The sequence below is a fragment of the Ranitomeya imitator genome, chromosome 2 (genome assembly GCF_032444005.1).
Source record: "Ranitomeya imitator isolate aRanImi1 chromosome 2, aRanImi1.pri, whole genome shotgun sequence".
NCBI lineage: Eukaryota > Metazoa > Chordata > Amphibia > Anura > Dendrobatidae > Ranitomeya > Ranitomeya imitator.
Genome location: NC_091283.1, coordinates 505,002,829 through 505,024,032, shown reverse-complemented (window position 1 = coordinate 505,024,032; position 21,204 = coordinate 505,002,829). Strand labels below are relative to the sequence as shown.

General features: G+C 43.4%; 1 protein-coding gene across 3 annotated transcripts in view; it reads left to right on the top strand.

Annotated features, from left to right (window-relative positions):
- The window catches only part of THRA (thyroid hormone receptor alpha), a 150,450-nt gene that overhangs the window by 113,987 nt on the left and 15,259 nt on the right, over window positions 1-21,204 (top strand). For all 3 annotated transcript variants that reach the window (XM_069751634.1, XM_069751633.1, XM_069751636.1), the window contains one exon: window positions 17,565-17,626. In XM_069751634.1, the coding sequence (XP_069607735.1) occupies window positions 17,565-17,626 (62 nt within the window). The remainder of the gene's footprint in view (window positions 1-17,564; window positions 17,627-21,204) is intronic.

Genomic DNA, 21,204 nt, shown 5'->3' with positions numbered 1-21,204 from the left:
CCATTTTTTTGGATCTGGGTCTGAGTGAGGGCTCATTTTTTGCATGCCAAGCTGATGTTTTTATTGATACTATTTTGGGGTAGATACAATCTTTTGATCGCCTATTATAGCATTTTACGGCGGAGGCATCTTGGAGGAGGCATTTTTTTTTTATTATTCATTTTGTTAATTATTTTTTTAATGAATTTACTTATGTCATCAAATAAAACAATTTAATACGCATTACACAAACGATCATGCTGCAGTGCAGGTGCCTCTGCCCACCTGCTGCAGGTGATTTTTTTTTTACAATATATATAATAGTCATTATGCAAACTAGGGGGCAGGTCAGTGAGAGATCAGTGATCTGTCAGAAGCCATACTGATGTAAATAGCTAATGGGAGCATCACATGAAGACCCCCACAGGCCGCCCCGGGGCACGAGCATATCATTAAGATTAAACAACAACCATAAGGCCGGTTTCACACGTCAGTGGCTCCGGTACATGAGGTGACAGTTTCCTCACGTACCGGAGACACTGACTCATGTAGACACATTGAAATCAATGTGTCTCTGCACATGTCAGCGTGTTTTCACGGACCGTGTGTCCGTTTGCAAAATACGGAGACATGTCAGTGTTCGTGGGAGCGCACGGATTACATGGACTCATTAAAGTCAATGGGTCCGTGTAAAACACGTACCGCACACGGACGCTGTCCATGTGCAGTCCGTGTGCCGTGCAGGAGACAGTGCTACAGTAAGCGCTGTCCCCCCCACGTGGTGCTGAAACCGCCATTCATATCTTCTCTCCAGCAGCGTTTGCTGTAGAGAAGATATGAAAAATCTTTTTTTGTTTTTTTTGTTTTCGTGTTTAAAATAAAGATCCCTATCCCCAACCCCCTCCCACCCCCTGTCCCCCTGTGCGACCCCCCCCCCCCCCCCCCCCCCGCTGTTAATGAAATACTCACCCGGCTCCCTCGCAGCGTCCTGTCCTGGCCGCAGCTTCTCCTCTATGAGCGGTCACGTGGTGCCGCCGGTTACAGTCATGAATATGCAGCTCCACCTCCCATAGGGGTGGATCTTTATTTTAAACACGAAAACAAAAAAAAAAGGATTTTTCATATCTTCTCTACAGCAAACGCTGCTGGAGAGAAGATATGAATGGCGGCTTCAGCACCAGATGCAGGGGACAGCGCTTATCTCTAGTGCTGTCTCCTGCACGCTCCATGTGGTACCCAGTGGGCACATGTGCCGCACGTGTGCCACACTGATGTGCCACATAAACGCACCGACACACGGACACGGATAATTCCGGTACCGATTTTTCTGGTACCAGAATTATCTGGACGTGTGAGACTGGCCTTTAAGACAGATTTCATCACCCAAGGTACCATTTTAATCAGTATAACGACGCCGACCTGACACTGTCTGTAGGTTACTGTGCACAATCCTGCTGACAGGTTCCCTTTAATGCTAATCACTTGGCAGCATTATTGGCTGTTTATTAAACTTCCAAATGTTTCATAGCATGAGGCTATATAGAGTTCATGTGCTAAAAGGGTTTATGGGGTCTCATATTTCCACCTCCCACTACCTGTCCTGGCCTCCTATACACTCTGGGCTCTCGGATAACTGTCTATTCTTCATATCACAACTGCACCCCCAGGATATGAGCGACAAATGGTTTCTGTTAAACAGTTAATCATGGCTTTTGGCAAGTGAATATTCATTTTATAATAAACCATACTGCACAGCAGGAAACAATATACAGTATGTACAGTCCCGAATAGGAATCCCTGATCAACTGGTAATAAAAGTTAGATGTACAAGATCAGGTGGACGGGCTAGAGAAAGGAAAATTAATGACATGGCCTTAAGTCTGTTATTTTAAAGATTTCAGGGCAAAAAAAAAGTATTTCAAGCCTTTATCAAATTTGGTGGCAGTGCAGGAAATGGAGTAAGGGAATGGAAATGCTAATTAAATATGCCGCTAATGAAAGGAGGCTGATCGCTGTAATTAGGTCCCCTGTCGGTGCCTGTTTAGCCCTGGTGCTGTGCTCGCCATTCACGTAGCGGGAGATCTGCGCCACAACTAGCCATGTTTGTGTTATGTTTGTGAGTATCGCAGGAGAGCAGCGAGTGTGTGAGCGAAGGTTGGCATCCACCCTGCCCTATAATCTGTATAAACGCCAAACTTGGCACAGAGTTTTGTTTGTGCGAGGGGAAATCCCTAGCTCGCATATAAATAGGGATCCTTTGCCAGCATAGAGCCTCGTCCCGTTCAGCCGGCACTATCATAAACGACAGAGAGAAGGAGGCGGTGGTTTTGTGCGGCGAACACAGAGCTCGAGCTGTCACCGCCCACAGCGTCAAAATAAATGGTGGGTATGAGTCAGACGGAGAGAAAATGCTGCGTGATGTTCTGTTGCTCAGCAGACGTGTAGTGCACACTATGGGAGACGCACGTGGCGCCTCTGAACTCTGCTTCTCCAACCGTATACTGAGGCTCAAGCTTCACATGGTTATTTCATGGGCCAGCGCTAAGCGTTGGGATTCCTGCTATTAAATCGGGATTCAAGAGATTGCATCTTAGTTCCTTACTTCAATTTCTGCAGCTTTGGTGGAACTACAACTACTAGCATAGCCACAATTCACCATGCTACCGGCTATCGTTGTTTCCTAAATCTCATATTAATAAGATTGCCATAGGCAAAAGTGTTGCTTTCCTATAAATCCATCAATAGTAATCATTATAGAAAATTAGCTTACTTCTTCTGTCAATTTATAAAAACTTCTATTCAGCAGTTTCATAGTTAAATCTGTTTTTGGCCAATACAACTGCTATCGGGGGCCCCACAAGATGATATATGGGTGACTGCTAAGGGGTCCCGCTGCCGTGGCCCTCGTCGAAAAGGGGGGCACAAATCCCATGTATGAATAGAGGCAGCGAGCATGTGCATGGCCACCATTCTTATAGGAAGTGAATGGAGCAGTGGTTGCACATGCTCAGTGCCGCTGCACTCACACAGGGGACTTTGGAACCCATCAGTTGTCAAACCTCCAGCAATTTATCTTCTGTCCTTTGAGAAGGGACCATTCCTTTAATGGTTTATGTTAACCTGACACTCCTTTTCCACATTGACGCCGGTCCTGTGATCAGTCTGGTTTCATACACCTGGTTACCTGCAGATATTACGTGGTGGCCATTTAAGGGGTCATTCCCAACTTGGCAGTGCCAGAGACAATGGATGAAGCACTGTGAACCCACCTTTGCGTCATTCTGTGTGTAACCCTCAGGCGTATGAGGTTGTATACCAGTGTTACACAATGTCACGTCTCACTCACATGTAGGGAGTTTATCACAGCTTTATCTCGCCGCCACACATTTCTCAACGTACGATAAGAGGTCTTACATAGTACTGATAAGTCAGAGACAAAAAAGCTTTGTCATCTTTCGTTTTTCAGTTTTTTTTGTTTTGTGTCTTTCTTTTTCAAATGAGAGTTAATAGGAAATTAACTTTTGGTTTTAGAGCCCCAGAAAAATGTTGACAGAAATGTTTGACTTTGTATCTAAGTTCCTCTACATGTTGGCTCTTTATTCAATACTTTTGGGGCAGTTTAATTGGTTGAGGTATTTAACCTTAGCACCCATGAGACCTGCATCTATCTATCCGACAGTTTTCGAAGCTCCCATAAAAATGATTAGAGATAGACGTGGACACACGGGCGTCCCACTGTTCCTAACAACCTGTCATGGGGCCTATCCTCAAGATAGAGGCGGGTGCCAGTGGTGGATCCAACATCTATCAGACATTTATGGTTGCATGTCTGGTCGATAAGCCAAAAATATTCTGAACAGAAACACCCCTTGACCCTCATCTTATCCAGTGTTGTCAGCTGCTCTGACTTCTTTTGAAGGGTAAGTAAACTCGTAGAAAAGTTTTGTATATGTTTGTAGTTCTGACTAGTGGTGGGCCAGAACCTGAAACTCCCACTATTCACACATCAGAGAGGACAGAATTGCTCAGCATATCCTCGATGGCATGCATCTTCCTGATCTTTCTTTCAATAAATGGCGGGGGGGCTCAGGTCTAGACCACCACCAATTAAAATGACTAAAAGGTGTTTGCAGCATCTCAATTTTTTTTTAGTTAAGGTACCTTCACACATAACGATATCGTTTACGATATCGTTGCTTTTTGTGACGTAGCAACGATATCGTTAAGGAAATCGTTATGTGTGACAGCGACCAACGATCAGGCCCCTGCTGGGAGATCGTTGGTCGCTGAACAAAGTCCAGAACTTTATTTCGTCGCTGGATCTCCCGTGGACATCGCTGGATCGGCGTGTGTGACACCGATCCAGCGATGTCTTCACTGGTAACCAGGGTAAACATCGGGTAACTAAGCGCAGGGCCGCGCTTAGTAACCCGATGTTTACCCTGGTTACCAGCGTAAAAGTAAAAAAAAACAAACACTACATACTTACCTACCGCTGTCTGTCCCCGGCGCTGTGCTTCTCTGCACTCCTCCTGTACTGGCTGTGAGCGTCGGTCAGCCGGAAAGCAGAGCGGTGACGTCACCGCTCTGCTTTCCGGCCGCTGTGCTCACAGCCAGTACAGGAGGAGTGCAGAGAAGCAGAGTGCCGGGGACAGACAGCGGTAGGTAAGTATGTAGTGTTTGTTTTTTTTTACTTTTACGCTGGTAACCAGGGTAAACATCGGGTTACTAAGCGCGGCCCTGCGCTTAGTAACCCGATGTTTACCCTGGTTACCGGCATCGTTGGTCGCTGGAGAGCGGTCTGTGTGACAGCTCTCCAGCGACCAAACAGCGACGCTGCAGCGATCGACATCGTTGTCGGTATCGCTGCAGCGTCGCTTAATGTGAAGGGGCCTTAACTCTTTAAAGGGAATCTGTCTGCAGGATTGTGCACAGTAACCTTCAGTCAGTGTCAGGTCGGCGCTGTTATAATGATTAAAATGATACCTTGGGTGATGAAATCCATGAACAACCCCATAGACTACAATGAATAAGTGTTCTATCTGTAAAAATCATGGATAGAAAATATACGTGAAAAACAGACGTCTGAATGGGGCCTTACTCTGGCCAAACTGGAGATACTGTACGTTGGTAAGATGCAGTAAAAATAAATGTTTTCATATATAGGATGTTATTAGGCATACATAGGGACTAGTAAAAGAGGAGTGGGGGTCAGGGGCGGACATACCATAGGTGCAGCATGGGCCCAAGAGGTAAGGGGACTACTTCCACCTCCAAAGCAGCAAGCAGCTTCTACCATGGATACATAAAAGGTGTATTATGATGGACTGTTGGCCTGCAAAGGGCCTATATGCCGCACTATCTTACACAAGGGTCCTCCTCTGTGTCCACCCTTGGTGTGGGGTGCCATATCGTTACATTCGAGTGCCAACCTCCACTGTCAGGTAGGTATTCCCACTTTAGATGAGGGATATGAGATAAAAGGGGACACAAGCATGGCAGAAAAAGAAGGGTTCAGGGACAAGCCCAAGGGCATGTGTTATAGCTCCAGCTAACCTATCATATCTTTCAGCTAAACTGGGGGCAGGGACAAGCCCAAGGGCATGTTTTATAGCTCCAGCTAGGCTATGTGCACACGTTGCAGATTGGGGTGCAGAATTTTCTGCACAAATTCCGCATCTCCTGGCAGAAGACGCAGGTGCAGATTTGACGCGTTTTTTATGCGGATTTTGTGCGTTTTGCTGCGGATTTTGTGCGGATTTCATGCGTTTTTACCACTGCGGATTTCTATAATGGAAGGGTGCAGAAACGCTGCAGATCCGCACAAAAGAAGTGACATGCTACTTCTTTTGATTCGCAGCGTTTTTCATGCGGCTTTTTCCGCACCATTAGCACAGCATATTTTTTTTCCTATTGATTTACATTGTACTGTAAATCACTTTGCGGAATGGCAGCGTTTCTGCGCGGAAAAAACGCTGCGGATCCGCACTAAATCCGCATCGTGTGCACACAGCCTTAGTGTTTAACTCATACGGATTGTGGTGTATATTTCTTGTGTATTATCAATTATGGATTACAAAGAGGAGCATTAATGGCTCATCCCTTTCTTTTCCCTGAGTATTTTCTTATGTCTAGTTGGATATTCTTCCACTTTTCTGGGGAATCATTTTTACTGTAATAATAATAATAATAATAATAATAATAATAAGTTAGGTTCTAAATAGTTTTCTGTGTTTTTGGACTATTTGTTTGCTTAGGGACCCTTTTGTACTTATTCTATATCTACACTTGCAGATATTGTTACATTTCAATACACCCATTCATTCTAGTAATAAAAGTATAAAAGTGTCAACATCAAAATACATCCCAGTCAGATAAGAAACAGCCCTCGTGTATTATTATAAGTACTAATTAATCACAATGTAACGATAGTGTAGATACCGCAATCGCACTCCGTATAGATAGGAACCCGCATGACCTGACTATATGCCGAGCCTGTTCCCTATCAATGAATAAACATACGGGAATTGTACCAGGCTGTGCGGGGACAATAATCACTGATCAGAGGAAGTGTGCTGGTGATTGCCTTCCTATAGAGTGAGGCAAGTTTGTGTGGAGGTTTTTATTTTTTTATACTTCTCTTCCATTAAAATTAGAATGTATTTGATATATTTACATATTTACTTACATTTATAGGTTGTTTTGATGATTAAAAAACTTCTTATCGATTATGAACATCATGTACACATCTTTGTGAGGTTATCAAGCCTGGGTTACTCCTCTAAAAGCCAAATGGCCAGCTGCTTACAGAGGTCTAGCCCATCTATCAATGTATTAAAGAAGATCCGATGACTTGCAATACTTTACTTCTAAAGGGAAATATTGGTTGATAACATCTGATCGCACTGGGGAGGGGGGGGGGGGGGTCTCGACTCAGTCCTGAATGATCAGGTGAACGATGGGTTTTCTGGAAGCCAACCTACTGTGATCAGCTGATCATTGGGGGTTTCTGAGATCATACCTACAGTGATCAGCTGATTACTTGTGTTCTGGAACTAGACCTTGTGACGGGGTGTACGGCAGAGCAAGAAGGGACAACAGGCCAAGGGATGATTCCACCGATTTATTATCAAGAACGCTGGAACAACACATGCAGGTAGATCTACAGAGTCCACAATTAGTCCAACGGAACAGCTTCGGGGGCACCTCCCGATAATCTTTGTGCCAGGTAACAAAGCAATAGTCCACACGAGTCCAAGGGATCCCAAAGCAATCTCACGAACGACGAGATATGTCCTCAGCTCAAGTCTCGCCCCATTCGCTTCCACAGTCCCAGATGGGCGTGGGGTCTTGCCTCAGCTAAGAATCCCCACTCCTTCTCCTTCAAGGATCAACTCACATCTGATCTCAAAATAAGAATGGATTGTCTGAGCTCCTGGGATCCGCCCATGAAGGGGGGTAGGGGTCACACCTTCTATTCAATGGTTTGGTCCACCAGAAGATTCTAGACTGGTGGGCTCCAAGTAGTCTATGTAGTATGTACATTTGACTAGCCACCTGCTGTGAGGAAGAATGGCTATTCCTCCACTGGTGATGTTGACAAAGCTTAATTACATTAGAGCTTAGGGCTGCAAGTATTGGGGGAAGGAGACATATTGTTACAGGTGAATTCCCAGCACAAGAAAATACATAAATTACAGCTAATAGAAACCAGAGAACAGTTACATACATCAAATGGCATATTATTCAAATACAGGACAGGGCAAAAGTACATATCATGACAGACCTGCAGTGATGAACTACTCATTGTGGACCAAACCTGCAGTGATCAGCTCATCGCTGGGAATTTTTGAACCAGATCTTCAGAGATCATCTGATAATTGGGGGTGTCTGGAACCAGACCTACAGTAATCTTCTGATATTTGGGATTTCTGGAACCAAATCTGCAGTGATCAGCTAATTATTGAATATTTCTGTAACTGGACCTACAGCAATCAGCTTATTATTGAAAATTTCTGCAACTGTACCCGTAGTGATCAGCTGATCATTGGGGATTTCTGGAACCAATCCCTGCAGTGATTATCTGATTTGGGGGGTTTCTGAAACCAGGACTGCAGTGATCATCTTATTGTTGAGGGTTTCTGGAACTGGACCCTTAGTGACCAGCTGATCATTGGGAGTTTCTGGTTTGGGGATTTCTGGAACCAGATCTGCAATGATCAGCTGAATGTTGGAGATTTTGAAACCACACCTGCAATGATCAGATGATTGGTGGGGGTTTCTGGAACCAGACCTGCAGTGATAGGCTGATCGTTGGAGTTTCCGGAAATTAACCCGTAGTGATCAGCTGATCATTGGGGGCTTCTGGAACCAGACCTGCAGTGGTCAGCTGATTGTTGGAGTTTCTGGAAATGGACCTGTAGTGATCAGCTGATCATTGGGGGCTTCTGGAACCAGACATGCAGTGATCTGCTGATCTTTGGAGTTTCTGGAACTGGACCCTTTGCGACCAGCTGATCATTGGAGGCTTCTGGAGCCAGATCTGCAGTGATTATCTGATTGTTTTTGGGTTTCTGTATCCAGACCTGAAGTGATTATCTAATCATTTGGGTTTCTGGAAATAGACCTGCAGTGAACAGCTGATGACTGACCCAGATTCAAAACAGGAAAGCTCTTGCCTCTTAGAAGGCTTCTTTATTGTTGTTTCATGTAGTCTGATGATAAAGCATCCCCACAACTATTCCAAGCATAGTGTGTTTTTTTTTAAATATTATTTGAGTTCTTCAAAGATTCCAAGGGGGATTCCAGAACCTGCTTATAACAGGCTTAATGTGATCTAAGGTCCTGGGAAAAATGAACCACCATCTGTCATTTCAACAGCCAAGCAAGGATCATCCATGTATGATAAGATATAAAACTTGTGTACACTCATAGAAACGTGATCAGTCCTCCGTTCCGGTGGTCTGGTACTGAGGATGTTCAGGTCTGTCCATTGATGGCCGCTCTAACTAATACTGTGTATCTGTGAATTCATTTATTGAGAAATATATATTATTTTTTTAAATTAATTTTATAAGCTGGGCACACATCCGACACTGGCATGTAGGGTGATGGACCTTACCTATCGAGATGTAGCTTCCTACTCATTTATTTTCCCAGTTCACGTAACTTTCAGGATGACTGATGACATTACTTGAGTACGGGAAATCCATACAGAGGGATTATCAGCTGACAGCACACAACGTCTTCAAGGGGAGGTGAAGCAGAGTCTGCAGAACTTCAGAAGTTTTGCCTCAGCCCATACAAGGTCTCCACTTTCAGTTCCTCCATGACGTCATGTCACCTGTCAGATGATTTTTGTTTTTTCTTTTTACACATTCTTCATTCCAGATCTCCCCTCTGGGCTGAGGTACAAGGAGCTGACAATCTAGTAACAGTTTTTTGAGTCAAGGGAGAGTTAAGGTAACTGTTTGCCCTTTGAGGTCAGTCAGGAGACGGATGTTTATCCACAGGCTCCCTGTCCCGTGACTGCCTCTCCTCTCTAATGGTCGTCCCCTCCCTGTCACCAGGGGGATATTTCAGGTGTCGGGATGCAGGCCTTGGCCTGGAGCCATGAACTGGGAAGACCTCAGGAGTTGGCAATTTGCCCAGGCCCCTGTCTGGTACAGCATGTACTTTACTAGGGGTGGGGGGGACCTGAGAAAAGGGAGAGGCGACTAGAGGGGGAATTTTGCAGATATTCATCTTCACTGAGGTGTCCAATGTAAGCGTAACCCCCGCAGTGCAGGTATAATTCGCCCATGTTTTCCTTCATACAGCTGAAATCTATAGCTGAGGAGCTAGTAGGGGAATGTACGGTATATGATGGCTGAGTAGCGGGGCACAGATATGACGTTGGACATGATCCACCAGTAACATTGGACACATATTGATGAAATACCCCTTACAATGCAATTACCAACCTAGAAGCCATTAACGTTGACCACTCACCTAACCCCCAAGAAGCAGCGGTTTATCTAAGACTGTACTCAAGAGCAGACGTGATGGTGAGATGTGATTGAAGTCTTCAGTGTTCCAGATGACAACAAGGAAACCTCCATGGAGTAGAATGAAAGCTAGTAGATATGTGTGTTCCTCCAGCTGAGGTGTGCGGCCTTGAGCGTCCACCCGGAGGTGACACAGTTCAGGAATGTTATGTCACGTTATGTAATGTCCCCTTCATCTAAGGTCACCAGAGATAACACAAGTGGAATATATTGCATGACTGTCTTAAACGACCTTTGAAAGTTATGGAACATATAACATCTCCCATCATCAGAAGTGTCCTTAACATCAAATGCTTCCGTGTTCACAGGTTTTAGCGGGGCGCGGAAGATCTGTCATAGGATAGCAGGTTTGTTAAAAGCAGCAACTTCAAAGTAAACATTTACATGACTGCCAGTCCTTGACTTGCTAAATATTCTGCATATTCTGAATTTCATCTGTTTCTGGTAAAGCTGAGATAAAGGGAACCTGTCAAGGTGATTTTACTACTGAAATAACTAATAGTATGACTGTATAGATCCACAGTAAAAAGGAGATTTGTAGTAATCCGATGTGCCGCGGCTGAGAAATAAAACTTTGAAGCTACATTCAAATTACTCTGGAAGTGCAATGGAGGCGTGTCCATGTATTTGTGGTCGCCCCTAATGTACTTCATGGATAATTTGAATGTAGCTGCAAACTTTGATTTCTCAGCCCTGGCGCATCGGATTACTACAAGTCAGGTATCATTGGAATTGTTCCATTAAGACCTATACAGCCATAACACTAGTTTCAGCAGTAAAATCGCCCTGGCAAATTCCTTTCAAGACCAAAAGATCCATCGTTACCGCTTCCACTGGGTCTTTCATGGGTTTCTGACCAGCGAATCTTCCTAGTTGGGCAGATATATATTATATAGATGCTTGAGAAGGCAGATTATACCTGTAAGGTGACACATAGGCTGTATGAGACTTGTCCTTGCTTCCACTTAGTGACACATTACTTAGGTTTCATAAAACCTGCCCAGATGACACAGACAAGAACCTGTGATCCCACCAACTTTATCTTTATGGGGATAATAAAAGAGTTTGTCTTACCCTGTGCAACCTTTGATATGTTGTGTGTGAGCGTGCAAACGTATATACTGTTTATCCTGCACAAAACAAGATCCAGATCCACTGAGGGCCACTCCCTGCCATATAGCATGCGAGACATGGTTAGTTCCGCATAACTGCAAGTCTGTGTGCCCTGCCCGCACCTATGTGGCGGTATACAGCTCCAGACCAGCGGCCATAAATACATACACATGCTATATAATATTATCAGGAGCAACGGCCTCGGAAAGACACCTGCGTGGGTGTGTGCACCTATGTATCTACAGGTGGGACAGACTAGTACTAGTACCTTGGTATGCAGAGAAGACACAAGCTCACGTTTCACTACATAGGCGGAAAATCTTCATTAAGTTTTGTAACGCCTAGCACATCCTTCCTTGAGGCCTCCATCGCCTCTCATGGACAGATAGCACGTATTCATCTTTCACATTTGCCCCTCTGGCACTATGTTCTGCGAATACTTCCACACTTGTAGCTACATGGAATAAAATGGTAGTCACCCAGAAAAAGAGCAAATTGCATGCAATAGAGAAGAATATAGTCTGCAAAGGTATATTATAAAAATTCACTGGTGAGTATGGTGTGCACAGACTTCAATGGCGTCAAGTTACAGGATAGGGCTCCACAAAACATGCCCCCCAAGTCCTGACAAAGGTGGTATTTTTGGAATGGGCATGATCAGGTCAATGCCAGGTGTAGTTTTACCTGATCTTGACATTAACCCTATCTATTATCTATCTATCCCATATCTCTCTTTCCCTTCCACCTGTCCGCACACAATGCTCAGGTGCTGCCGTGTCGCTGCTTTCAGATGTCCTCTCCCTATTTTGCTGTGGTTTGGATGCTGTAGATGCAGATGTGGATTGTGACAGCACGGCCCACGTGTGGACCAACATCTCACTTAGGCAACACAACAGTGAGCAATGAGAATTGTGACGCTCCTGTGACCTGTCGTTGGCTCGTGCCCCAGTCACACCTTCTCTGGCACAGTCAGCTGCACATGGCATTCACCAGAGGTGCTAAGGATCTCTTAGGCAGGGCTTCAATGAATTCAGCAGGGAACGCCGACATGCACCATATTCCATAGCTGCATTATGAATTTTCTAATCATTCTCACCTTTGCTCAGCATAGGCAATCTTTACTTGTACAATATACCTTTTATCTGCTACCTTATCACTGATTTCCTGTATGTCAGGTCTCTTTACCTCTCTTGCTCCCTTCCTTATCTTACTTGTTTTATACTTTTTTATCTTTTCCTTTTCATTCCATTTCTTTTGTTACTATTCCTCCTTGAAGCCTTTTTTTTGTGATTTAGGTCCGCACACCCTTCTGTTTCCATTTTAAGCAGAAGTAGAAGAAGCTGAATTGCTCGCTCTGTTGTCGGCCTTTTCTCCCTTCTTCTCATCTGCTCAAGTTTATCTCTGGTTTGATATTCCCTGCATCTGGTGGGAATCAAAGTTGTTTATGGCAAACCTGGCATGGATCCTCCGCAATCAGTACCCTATGTCGACTTCCAAAAATAACATTCCTCCCTTTGAAAATGCCGCAAAGCAGAACCAAACAGACCAGGGTTGATTAACCACTACATTACCCCAAGGAGAGATGTAGAGAGAGGGCCACAGAACACATAGTGTATAGATGGCTGTAGTGAGGACCTCACTTATGCACATGGTGACATTTACAGATATTCCACCCAGATACAAAATCTAGATGTAAAGTCTGCAGCCATCATCCCCTTCCTTTCTTTTCTTTCTGAAGCTGGACGGATGGCCATTTTATCAGCATTTGTTCAGGCGGTGAAAACGATGGTGGTATAATATCATATGTTCACCAGTAGTAATGCAATCTTGCTGCGTGGCTACATGTGCCACATATACCTGATTTTTCACCAGTCCTCTCCCTACCCCCATTGCCACCCAAACTAGAGCCAAACAATGGTAAAACTCTTATTTAACCCGAATTTCATTTTTAGAAAAGGATGTGTGACCACTCCTGACATGTCTGCTTTAGTTCATATTTGCATTCCCCATGAAATGCCAATTCTGGAGCATCTTTTTTCAAATACATCATTGTCCTGGTCCTATCCCTTATGGAAAGGTAGGAAACAATGACAATCATCTAGCGATGAGCAAAAGGAAAAAGAAAAGATGATAATTTTTAGGCTGACCCGATACATAAGGATGAAGCGCTCTGGCCACTAGGACTGTTCTTTCACATGACAAATGGGTAGGAGGGCACTTAACTAAGAAGACTTGAAGGTTTTTGGTTCTGAGACTCCCTACAGTTACATGACATAGACGTCTCATGTGTTATGTAATAAGTTGTATGAAAGTATTATAGCCCGTCAGGTGATACAGATATATTTCTCATCCCACTACGGAGTGCCAAAAATGAGGCAAGTGTCTAATCCGTCTTCTGCCCCTGCCTGGTTTCCACTGATGCTGCCAGTGAAATGATCATGTCTGTAAATGATTCTTTATTTAGGGAAAGTTTTGCGTGTTCCGTGTCTGACCTTGTAGCATGGCAAGGATGTATTATGTGTTCTCCCCCCTTGTACTTGTGGGCACTCAGTGACGGAATGAAGTCCGGCACACACCTGCCTGGATGGCGCAGACAGAGACAATACATTTGATATTATGGTAGCCTTCTGATCCCAATGACAATTGACGCAGTCTGATTCTATATAAAAAGTAATATTGTCCGTGAAAGAGTTCCACAGGCTGAATAGATGCATAGCAACTTTATTCCTCCCCCTCGGCATTGAGTCGAGCTGACTGCAGAAAGAATCCATAGAACATGTAACCTGTTACTCCCACTGCATTATGACACAGACAGAAGGAATGTATGGCGCATATTATCTGCCCCCCCTCGCTAATGCACAACCTGCAGAACTTTCTGCCATCTCCAGACAAGGATAAGTTGTCTCTTCTGGACTTCAATGTCCCATTGATGAGCCTGTGTCGCTCCTCACGGCACCTTATTTTCATTCATGGCAATTTCACATAGAACTTAGAAGATACATCGTACAGCCTGCTGCTAAATGCTTATATGGATAGTTGGGGTGCTGCGTAAATGCAGTTATTTATGGTTGCCATAACTGATGTAAGGAAGCACTCCGGAATATTTTATTTTCTATCTTTGCCTCCAGTTGTAATCAGGTTGTACACCAAGTAAAAAGGTAGTGCAAGCTAATCTGCCACACTATCTTCTCCGTTCTCTGGCACTGTTGTCATAACCAACTCTGACCATCCAAATCCTAAAACATCTTTTTTGTGGACCGAAAGTCATCTTTTTTCTGTATTCTTATGAGAGCCTCAATGTAAGTGTCATAGGAATGCAGCGAGGCTCTGGCCTACAGGCCACATGGACGTCACTGTAGCACTCAGGTAGTCAGTGTGGGGCATGTGATGTATTGGAGACTGAGAGCTCACAAATAAAACAACTGATAAAATGGAGACGAAGATTTAAAAAGAAGATTATACTCCTCCTTGGGACGATTTTTAGGCCATGTTCACATGGAGTCGTTTTAGAAGAACAAATCTGAAGACTTGTTCAAGCGGAATCCTTCTTCAATAAACTTTCCTCTTTAGGGGAGCTCTTGGAGGAGTTTTTCTTTTCCTGAAATGGATTTGAAGAATTTTTGACTTTTTTTCCTTATGCATTTTTTCCTTAAGTAATTATTTTTATTTTTTGCAGCCTTTTGATTTAACATTGCCAGCTTAAAGTGGATTATGTCAGGATCCTCTTCCAAGAAGTGATTTGGACTTTTTTCCACCAGGCATTTTTCAAAAACCTAAAGAGGAAACAAAAATGCTAAAATAAAACTCCTTTCATGAACGGAAAAGTGGATTTCCCATAGAAATTAACATAATGACTCAGTTTTCCAAGTGTTTTGGAAGTGTTTTTTTTTCCTGTAAAATTGAATGAAATGATCAGCGCAGATGAAATTAAAGCGTCAGAGATGATCAGTCCCAGAGTAGAAAGAAGCTTCTTAGGTTGGGTTTACATAGCGTTTGCCACTATGTTCAATGGCTTCATCGGGGCTTAATTCCAAACCCCCACAACTGACTCCACATTCTGCCCCATCTGTCTCCACATTCTGCCCCATCTGTCTCCACATTCTGCCCCATCTGACTCCACATTCTGCCCCATCTGACTCCACATTCTGCCCCATCTGACTCCACATTCTGCCCCATCTGTCTCTACATTCTGCCCCATCTGACTCCACATTCTGACCCATTTGTCTCCACATTCTGACCCATCTGTCTCCACATTCTGCCTCATCTGTCTCCACATTCTGACCCATCTGTCTCCACATTCTGACCCATCTGTTTCCACATTCTGACCCATCTGTCTCCACATTCTGACCCATCTGACTCCACATTCTGACCCATCTGACTCCACATTCTGCCCCATCTGTCTCTACATTCTGCCCCATCTGACTCCACATTCTGACCCATTTGTCTCCACATTCTGACCCATCTGTCTCCACATTCTGCCTCATCTGTCTCCACATTCTGCCCCATCTGTCTCCACATTCTGCCCCATCTGTTTCCACATTCTGACCCATCTGACTCCACATTCTGACCCATCTGACTCCACATTCTGACCCATCTGACTCCACATTCTGACCCATCTGACTCCACATTCTGACCCATCTGACTCCACATTCTGACCCATCTGACTCCACATTCTGACCCATCTGACTCCACATTCTGACCCATCTGTTTCCACATTCTGACCCATCTGACTCCACATTCTGACCCATCTGACTCCACATTCTGACCCATCTGACTCCACATTCTGACCCATCTGACTCCACATTCTGACCCATCTGACTCCACATTCTGACCCATCTGTCTCCACATTCTGACCCATCTGTTTCCACATTCTGACCCATCTGACTCCACATTCTGACCCATCTGACTCCACATTCTGACCCATCTGACTCCACATTCTGACCCATCTGACTCCACATTCTGACCCATCTGACTCCACATTCTGACCCATCTGACTCCACATTCTGACCCATCTGACTCCACATTCTGCCTCATCCGTCTCCACATTCTGCCGCATCCGTCTCCACATTCTGCCCCATCCGACTTCACATTCTGCCCCATCCGTCTCCACATTCTGGGAAATTCACTAAATACAAATTTTACACCTGCATCTAGATTGGAAGATCAATAAAGAAGGTGAAAAAAAGCAGCTTTCTCTGATAAGATATATTACAAAGTTTTCACGTGTACTATTAATTTGTGGAATAAAAATCAAAATTCTTAAAGTGTAACCATCATTTTAAAGCGAATTTGCTAGAAAAAAAAAAATCCTTGGAAATCTGTGAGCATAGCCTACATTTCACAGGGTCTCGTTTCCTAGAAATTATTACTAACCTCTTTAATGCCTAATAAGGAATTTACAGTTATTATTTTCACCTCTCTGGACCAACAGGGACGTTAGAATTATTGGAATAGCCCAACTTAGCATTTTTCTTTCTTATGGGCCAATTCTTTTTTTTTTTTTTTTTTTAGAAAAAAACAAAACAAGCTAAGCCCCCACGTTAACAATCCTGTTATTTCTACACTAAAACAAAAGGTAGGTGGTTATCAGACAAGTCTGCTGGCAGTTTTCATATTCAAAGGGGTTGTCCACTGACATTTTTTTTCTTACTTAAATGCAAGTTTTTTTGGTTAAAAAACTGTTGTAATTGGGTTTTATAAAAAAAATGTTGCAAAACAGGTGTTAACTGATAATCTGTGAGAGCCCTCATTCTTGGGTTCCAATGGGAGAGTATGTAACTGTTTATCTGTCTTTTTCTGAGCTCCTCTCAGCTCACTTTTGACTCCAGACCGCATCAAAGTTGAATAATGCAGGGAAACAAAAAGCTTGTAAGAGCCAAAACGGTGCAAAATTTGGAATGAAATTGAATGGCAAAACTGATTTTCAGTTCAAAATACATGAATTTAGATAGGAAAAAAAAAGACTGGCCCCATAGGTAGATAACCTCTTGGATATATTTCATTCTCCCTTGAGGCAGGCAGTGGGGTCTTTTAGCGCTCACCGTTATCATCTTTGGAATGTATTTTTCTCCTTTTGCACAATACATAATGGCATCGGGCACCTGCGTTCCCAAGCTCCGCAGATGCGTGATGCTCGGCAGCTTGTGCCGGTCAGCACTTTGACATAGACAGCTAGTGACACAGTGACACAATATAGTAATCCGGAGCATTTAAGTTCAAGGCGGTGAGTGTTTTCAAACGTAGGTGTGTTAGGTGGCGTCCTGTTTGGTGAGAGTTTTAATACTTGGATATTAATGACGTGCAGGATTAGAAGACTCTCTTCTCTATAGCTCAATTTGTGGGTTCAATACACACATCAGGATTAGTGAGCTATTTCGGACAGCCTCTATCTTGTCTTTTATTCATGTTATCTCTCTATCTGTACAGGTGGCCGGATGGGAAGCGTAAAAGAAAGAATAGCCAATGTATGGGAAAAGGCGGAATGTCAGGTAAGATGTCCACTGAGGGTGCTTGGGAGGGTATTCTGCTTCTCAGACCTGACATTTCTATCTCTCCTCCCACTGTATAATCCGTCCCGTCACTCCTTCTGTATCCCAACATCATTTCATTTCCTCATTCCTGTAAGGATTCTCCAGGAGAACATTACTAAATCTCAATTATCAGCATAGGACTTGCTTCCGTTACATTGGGTCCATTATACCATGATATATATATATATATACATATATATAAATATATATATATATATATATATATATATATATATATATATATTAAATTGCTGAGAAAATTTGTCCTTTTTTAGCAAGACTTGAAAATTGGGGCAAAAACAATGAATCATTAATTTTTGTGTGTGAACCCAGACTTATGCGGCGTACCGATGCAGCATTCGAGTGAGTTGTGGCGTTAGATTACAGCAGCCCTGTGCTGCCGGATCACTGCCAATCACTTAATCTTTCTGAGAAACACCTGTTTCATCGGCAAAGCCGTGCAGGTGATCACAATGGCCGCTCGGATTTGCAGGTTATGCAGGATTACAAGATTAAGTGATTGAGCAGGGAAACAGTGGATTAAAGCCAAAGTGTTACCGCTATGTGTGAATGCAGTCTTAGGGTATAGCCACACGGGCTCTATATGCATTGGATTTTTCATTCAGATTTTCCAGATAGACGGTCTGCTGTATATTAGTAGTGGAAATTAGGTCTTATAACCTCTCATCCATGTGCTGCAGAAAAAAAATTGTAGCATAGATCTGCCAGAAATGTAGATTTAAAAAAAAAAATCTGCTCAATACAGTGGATTTTCATCACAGATTTCACCCATTGGTCATACAAAGGGTGAAACTCCTGGTAATTCCGCAGCAGAGTATTTCAAGCTTTTTTTCATTTTGATTTTGGAGCAACATCTACTCCATTATCCACATAAAAATTATCCACAAGGAGTTTTATAATATATTTAGCTCCAAAATCCACACAAAAAGTGCTTTAAATGACCTTTGAATAAGATTACTGTTGATATCAATGAGAAAACGCTGCTAGAGCGCACATGGTGCTGTTTGTTCCTTGGGTTTTGGAGCATTTTTCATTAATTCATTACTTGCCAAATTAAAATTTTTACAAGTACGGATTTTTCAGAAAAGGGCGTCCCAATATTCAATGAAAAATGACAATGACATGATTTCCTATTTTGAAAACATTCATTTTACAAACACAACACAAAAAATTGGACCTAATTATAAAAATTATAAAATCTTAGTTGCTAGAAGCTAAGGATTAGGCGTCCCCAAAAAAGGACATTGATAGATAATGGGTTAAAGGGAATCTGTCAGCAGATTTATTTCTATGGAATCTGAAAGCAGCATGATGTAGAAGCAGAGACCCTGATTCCAGCGATGTGTCACTTACTGGACTGCTTGGTGTAGTTTTGATAGAATCCCTGTTTTCTCTGATGTAGACATAGATCAGAATGCTAAGCTGTATATAACCCCGCCCACACCACTAATTGGCATGTTTCCTGTGTGCATCAGTGATGGGAGCGGGGTTACACATATTACCTGCCTGTCTTGCAAGCCACACTTATTCCTCAAATAATAATCTCCTGCTGATAAAACACTGATTGTATTGAAATTACAACAAGCTGCTGAGCAAATACACATCCCTGGAATCAGGCTCTACACTAAGCTGTTCTCGCATTCAATAGCAAAATAACTGCTGACAGATTCCCTAACTCAGGAGGCTTATATAAAGAGTTTTTATGTGGATTTTTGGAAGAGAATCTGCTCCAAATTCCTTGAAAAAAAACTTTGAATGTCTGATTTAGGCCAGTTTCGCAGATCCGACGTTCATGGTCAATGTGCAGACCCCGATGTCTGGACTGGCCTCGGATTTCCTGACTCAAACTCGCTGCCATCATATATGCTTATGATACTATTGAATTCGGGTCAGGAGATCTGTGGCTATCTAGTCATCATGGTCCACACACTGATCATTAGCTGTTTGAAACTAACCTTATAGATTAATTCTAGAGCCTTAGGAACCACCTCTCTATGGTTTTCACTTTGTCAATGGACAAGAAACGCATCCATATGGGTCCATGGATAAAACACAGGCTGACAAATGACTGTACTTCTTTGAAAGTTGATCACCAGGGATTAGGAAAATTAGAACTCGATGCACGCTCTGCTGGTAACTGGGTTGGCTTTCCTGGAGAATCTTAAAAACATGGAGGGGTTAATCTTTACCATTCTTCACTCCCTTGCTCTATCTTACAAATGTGGATTGGGGGTATGGCTATGTGTGTAGTACGCTCTCCTCTTTCGTTGCAATATTTCGGAAGGTATGCTTACTATTTTATCAGCTAGTCCTATAACTGCTGCTCCCACCTAAATTCTCCTGTCATAGTAACTAGCAATCCGTGAAATAAATAAATCACTTTTCTGTAACTCAGTGCCAAAAGTAAGTTTAGTAATCAATACAATTCTGTCATCAGCTTGACAGGACTAGTTTGGGCATGACAATGGCTTCTGAATATTTACTGTCTCTGCTTTCTGCCATTACAAAATCTTAATATCTGGAAATCCTGCAAAAAGTCATGTAGTGGATTGCAGGGCTTGGTCATACGGCAGTGATAGGCAGTAGTGATGAGTGAATGTGCTCTGTTAATGTGTTATCTGAGCATGCACAGGTGCTGACCGAGTGTCTTCGGCGTGCTTGAATGCTATGTTCGAGTCCCTGCGGCTGCATGTCTCGTGGCTGTTTGACAGCAGCAACACAAGCAGGGATTTCCTAACAGACAGGCAGTCCCCGCATGTGTTGCAGCTGTCAAACAGCCAAGAGACATGCAGCCTCGGGGGACTCAAACATATTTTTCGAGCACACCAAAAGACACTCGTTTAGCACCTGAGCATGCTCGGATAACGTCTTATCTGAGCTTGTTCGCTCATTACCAACAGGCCATCTTTGGCTGTACATAGTGGGGGCATTATGTAAGCGGATTGGCTACTCACTATGTGGTTACGGAAACTAACACTAGCCCTATCTGTCCCTGATCATACTTACCATAGGGCATCCCGTGAAGATGGCTCAGCTCACAGTGGCGCCACTAAGCTGCAGGAAAATTAATTTGCATACCTTTTGCCCAGGAGCATTGCCTGGTCTATAGGTCCCACTTTTCTAGGAAAGACAGTACGCCCTAGACTATTATTAGCCATTATACGTATAAATAGCTTTGATGAATCTGAAATGACTTTTTTATCTCCTGAACAAGCACATCATCAAGGTGATTCCTCCAATTTGATGGCACGTTGCCTGTGGTGCTGTGTTTCCTCCTCTGTAATACGACCATGATGTGTCTCATAACACCAATGTCAGGCCTTCCCTCCCACGTTTTTAGCCCTTGTGCCGCAGAAGGCGCCGTTTCACCCCACGCAGCAGGCCCCCTTTCACCCCGCTGCCATCGCTGCACCGTCCAGACAGGATCTCAGAGTTATAAAACATAATTACTTCCGAAATGGCAAGAGAGAGAGATATTCAGAAGGGAGAGACACTGGATAATTGCTTACGACACA